The 5,870-nt window shown below is 41.6% G+C and overlaps 1 protein-coding gene across 1 annotated transcript; it reads left to right on the top strand.

The window, feature by feature from the left end:
• Positions 1-2,108: 2,108 nt before the first annotated feature.
• Positions 2,109-4,185, top strand: LOC118333952 (phospholipid transfer protein-like; the record flags this gene model as incomplete). The annotated part of the gene is given in 4 exon segments (XM_035669773.1): positions 2,109-2,297; positions 3,142-3,312; positions 3,472-3,522; positions 4,033-4,185. Coding segments are annotated over 4 exon segments (564 nt in total), but the record flags the coding sequence as incomplete, so codon positions are not given.
• Between the last annotated feature and the right edge of the window lie 1,685 nt (positions 4,186-5,870).

Consider the following 5,870-nt stretch of genomic DNA (forward strand, 5'->3'; position numbering starts at 1 on the left):
AAACCTCAGGACATAGGTGGGCTTTATGGTAAAAATTAAAAATCCCCATAACAAGACAATATTAAAGCTAACCCTGGAATGCCACCAATTAAGTATTACAACTCCAATTTTAGGAAAAACCCTTTGGATTTTTTTTAAACCACAACTCCCATACCCCTCTCAGTCAGACTGTTGACACAGCACCCCATTGTAGCCTCATATTGTTTTGAAAACGTATACTACTAATAATCCAAATAGCAACACTGTTAAAAATTAATGAACTGCATTATATTTGGTTGATCTATGCTAAGAAAACAACAATGTTGTAATGAAGAATGGAACTAAAACAGAAGACAAGCGCGCCAAACTGCTCTGCTCACGTGACGCAAAGTGCACCGGCCTCATCCCATGATAACGCCAATGTGGACTCGCACAAAAATAACGTCAAACGAAGGCTGAATATTAAAACGACAATTGACGTCAATCTACTGTAGTGCTGCTTAAAAGACACAAATATCTTTGAAGACAAGAGATATTTAATTTTCCACTATGTGGAATCTCAGCGGTCCATAGCAACCAAAACTTCAGTTTCACATTATTCTGTGAGACTGAAAAATCTTTCAACAACGAGCAAGCGAGTGATTATGTACAGTCACTGAGGTGATATTATGAAAAAAAATATATATTTCTCGCTAGAAATGTAAATCAAAACGCCAAAATTTTTAGCAGAAACTAACCAAATATAGATTTTCATAAAAAAATGAGAGATAATGTCGCCATTTTTGTCTAAACACGGCCGGATCTTGAAAGTCATGTGACTTGACGGCAAAACAATGATGAAAAGAAAATAGCAGAAAAATTTAACAGTTAACAATTTAAGGCCATGAATTGAAACCCCCTCACGTTGCACTTACCCAACGTGCCAGGAACGTTTTATATATGAACTGGTTCTGTAACCCCTCTGCTCAGTGTATACCACAATGCCACAGACGCTGCCACACATCTTGACCAATCACGCGGCTTTAACAGAAAAAAACGGGGAAAAATACCGGAAAAAAATCCGGATCTGGCTCCCAATCAGGAGCCGGATCCCGTCGTTCACTTCAAAGAGCCGGCTCTTAGAGCCGGATCGTTCGCGACCGACCCATCACTAGTCTGCAGGGGCTAATCTTTAGGGGGCGCTGTCGAGCCATTTTGCCACACCCATGTACAAGACCCATAAAACTGATTAATTTTGGTTAAGAATAAAAATTATCTGAGCGGTTCCAACAGTTTACTTATTAGGCTACAGTTAAAACACGGCACTAATGATGGCTACTTGGCAAATGTCAGTGTTTCCTTTTAACAGTTTTTGGGGGTTCCTCCTGGACCCATACCCCAAACCCAACAGGAAGCTGTTTATGTTGAATGTAGCGTGCAATTTTGGTGCCATTTCTGCCATTTCCACGAGTTGTATTTTAACAAATTTCTCCCAGAGAATTGATCGGATCAACTAATGTGTCAGAGTAATCTGAAGACCATCACGATGAAAAGTTATCAGGATCTTATACAGCGTGTCCGTGGCGTGGCAACAGAAAGTCGTTGTAACTTCAGTGGACTTTGTCCACGGCCCTAAACACATCTACAGTACGTGTCAGTATTCAGTCATACTTATAGTGCCCCCTACTGGAAACAGGAAGTAAGTCGTGTGTGGCGATCATCATCTGATCAAGTGAATGTTTGTAAGGTGTGGTCTACACATAACCGTAACACCACCGCACTGCAGGGGCTTTAATTTGTATTCGATTATATGCAGAAACAAACAGCAGTTGTGCTGGTATTTGGTCCCAAACCTGGTGATGGTGCTAGAGGAAAAGTGATTGGATTAATAATGTTATTAGAAATGATCCTGAGGGGAACATATCAGCAGTGGTTGTCATATTCCAGTCTGGTTGTCTCTTATTAATCAGTGATTGATCTGTTTTGTAGGGGTGTGGTGGACCAATTCAAGACATTTATCAAGAAAAACATCAAGAAGCAGGTTTGTTCACCACAGTTGGATCTGACGTCTCTCTCAATCTCACCTTCAAAATTTGCTCCCATCGCCACTATTTTTACTTCACTTTCACCATCTGTCTGTCTGTCTGCAGATCTGTCCTTCTATTCAGAATTTCATTCCTCAAGTTAACTCCATGTCAGACCAGCTGACCATGAGGATGAATCTGCCCAGCGAGCTGACCTCAAAGCTGAATGTGCCTGGAGGCCAAGAAATCATCATCGATTATTCTGTGACCGGAGACGTGAGAGTGAGCGCCAACAGCCTCGATATTCCTTTCAGAGTAAGAAACAACCTGTTCATGTAGCTCACACACACTGTGCTGCTTGATTGTCTGACCTCAGCTTGTTTCAATCAATGAATTCAACTTCTTCTGTCTACTCATGACATACAGGAAGACAGATTCTGCTACCTGTTGTTAGCCAATTGCCAACTTGTTGTGCTAATTTACAATCATTCAATTGTTAGTTAGCTGAACTTTTTAACTGTATTCAATGATTCTGGTGAAACTGGATCAGATTTTATGGGGAAAATATTTCCTGGTTTTCCCTCTCACGTCCTCCGGCTGCTTCAACTCTCTGAGATTTACAGAGTTTCCTGATGGACGGATAGCTTTAGCTAAAGTAGCTAACCGCTAATTAACTTCTGCTAACTGTAACTGTCGGTAGTTGCCGACAGAACCGGGCTCAGCAGCCGGCCCGGGTTTGAACACAGCCTCTGAGACCGACAGGGAAGAACGTTACAGTACCGAGGTCATTTACAGTTTCTGATGGACAGATTGATCAGTAGCCAACCACTAACTGCTGTTAGCTCTGTCAGCTGTGCAGCTAAGCTAACTGACTCAGCCCTGGGATGCCAGGAGTCAAACCCGACAAGAAAACCACCTTTATACTGGATTTGGTCGGTCTCTGAGATTGTGTTCGGTCCCAGGTCCAGCTGTGTTCACTGGAAGCTCAACACTGATGCTAGTTCATAGCGATAGCTGCTATTGGCTGCTGTTAACGCCAATCAATATCTGTGACAAGTCTCTCCCTACTGCCAGGAAACACAAACAGCACTTCCTGTTTCCTCCCTCTGGACAGCCATGAATATCTCTGTAGATATAAACAGATCTGTGTGTGTTTCAGGGTTTTGTGTCCACGCCGGGCAGCAACGTTGACCCTGATTCAATCAGAAAAGGTGAAGATCCTGTTTTCACACAGACTGACCAGATGGCTTATGTGGGTATCTCTGAGTTCTTCTTGAACAGCGCCACCACATCGCTCCACAGGGCCGGGGCCATGAGCATGACTGACCAGGTGAACCACCTGAACCTTTATAGACCTTAATCTGATTCACCAATATGAACCACAGTCTCGACTAGTCCATACCTTTACTGTAAAAGTCCAGACCACTCGAGTTATTTCACTGAAATAAAATCATTTGTGTTGGAACTGATCCTCTGTCCTCCTCGACAGGTGACGCAGCCAATTTGGTGGGGTTTTCTGAAATTTCTGCAAGTGTTTACGGTAATTATTATTAATTATTATTATTCCTTCTGCGAATCATTTTTAATCAGGCTTTTAATATTTATTATATTTAATAACATATTTATCGCTAGCAAAATCTCAGTGGAAATGTTAGTTGGCTAACTTTAGCTTCCCCAGCTAACGTGATACTAAATTATGTATTCTGACAAAGGTGTTGATTTTATCCACAATACAATGCGCACAGTGTCGTAACCACTGCAACCTGCTCTGTAATCCAGTGGTTTACTGGTCCTGTATGTGGCCCAGGATCAATAACTCTGATCTAAAGCAGCTAGGACTGAACCGATGGTCCACAGCGAACTCATATGCTGTTAATATGAGTATATCTCGCAGTAGTACATAGGTCCAGAGCCAGTATATCATGGCAGTTCCATGGTCCAGCGTCCGAATTGGCTTCAGGAGAAAGGATGGCTGCCTTTTACTGTGATATCACTGATGTTGTTTCCTCCTCTGTATTATTGATTATTATTGATTATTATCTGGTTGCAGCATCCGTTTGACCTGATGAATCCGATGTCCAGTGAAGTGGTCGTTGTCGAGGTTCCTGAGATCAGCATCACTCAGGATAAAGGAGTGATTCTCAAAGTCCCGAAAGTCATCTACAAATGCACTGCAGGGCAGGACGTTCTGTCAGTGGAGGCGGTGAGAAAACTGTTTTACTGATCGTATTGATCCGTAATCATATTGATCCATGATCACATTGATTCGTAATCGTATTAACTTGTGATCGTATTGATCCGTGATCAGATTGATTTGTGGTTGTATTGATTCGTGATTGTATTGATCTGTGATCGCATAAACTTGTGTTTATATTGATCCGTGATCGTATTGATTCCTGACTGTATTGACTAATGGTCACATTGATTCATGATTGTATGAAGTAATGATTGTATTGACTTGTGATCGTATTGATCTGTGATCGTATTGATTCCTGGCTGTATTGACTCATGGTCATATTGATTCATGATTGTATTAAGTCATGATCGGATAGATTTGTGGTTGTATTGATTCCAATTCCAATTCCAATCAAAGTATTTAGTGTGCCTGCAAAGCACTCTACTATTATTCCTCATACTTAAACTTAATAAACTTATTCTTCCGTACGTTTTTCGGCGCGCTACTCCTCCCGCAGTTTTGGTCGCACATACACAAAAAAGGTACCAAAACGTGCGGCTCGGTGAGGACATTAGTGCTATGACTTTTCTAAGCGTTTCGCCAAACGGTTTGCCGATAAATCGCCAAAAACCGGGCCAAAAAATGAATGGGCCTGTGTATTGGAAGAATGTTCAACTGACAATAACTGCCGTTTCATTTAGAGTGGAGCGAGAGGGAAAAATTTGTCGAAAAATAAATTTGTAAACTGCTCTCAAGGCCACAAATGTCACTCTACAGAAATAATTTATAGATAGAAACGTAGGTAAATTCGTTGGGTCGCAGTGATACCACTGCTGAAGCTGTCAGACAAATAGTTTTGGCGGGAAACGCACAGCTGCGCCAGCAACACCCTTCTCACGGCCCCATCTACTCCCATGTTAATTTGAGAGGAAGAATTTTGAAAAGAGCTCGTTGAACCTCTTCTTCTCTAACTCCCGAGGTCACACATTTTTTAACTTTAGCCACTGAAACTCGGCAGTCCTATGGTCAACAAGATGACGAATGCTCACGGTCTTTTCGGTTTTCATTTCGGTCGTTCCTGGCCAATGGTTCGAGGGGATTCATTTTAAATGTTTCTGTCTCTCTCAAGAGTCTCAAGTGCTGTGGTCTCCCCTGGTTGCCACGACAACCAAAGCCTGCCTGTGAACACACACATACACGCACACACATAGCTAGCTACAGAGGATGACAAGGTATTAATATGCTAGCGCTAGCTAGCTAGCTAGCTAAAGAGGATGACATGGTATTAATATACAGGCCAGAGTCAGGCACACTCAAAATTTCTTTAGGAATTTTCCAGTTTATCTTGTGGTTACATCGTGTAAAGGAGCCTGTGGCTTATTATTTTTGAGTATATTGTGCTCACATAATGCAATTTTCTAAATATAATAAAGCTGTGTTACATCAAATTGCTACAAATGGATATAGAGAAAACCTGGGGCACAAAGAACATCAGTATAGCAATACTGCTTGGTGTTTGGTTGCAAATATAAAGAAGCTGACATTTATACTGTGTTGTATACACTGTACTGGAAGGGAACTTGGAGGCAACATTAGCCCAACAGCAAATATTTAGCCTGGGGCTCCAAAATAGGTTAATCCTGCCATGGCCTGCACTGTAAAAGCACAATATCAGTGCGATGTTATTAATGTATGAATGCAATAAATATGTT

Source organism: Morone saxatilis, unplaced genomic scaffold (genome assembly GCF_004916995.1).
Source record: "Morone saxatilis isolate NCDOM2014 unplaced genomic scaffold, NCSU_SB_2.0 Contig22, whole genome shotgun sequence".
Lineage (NCBI taxonomy): Eukaryota > Metazoa > Chordata > Actinopteri > Moronidae > Morone > Morone saxatilis.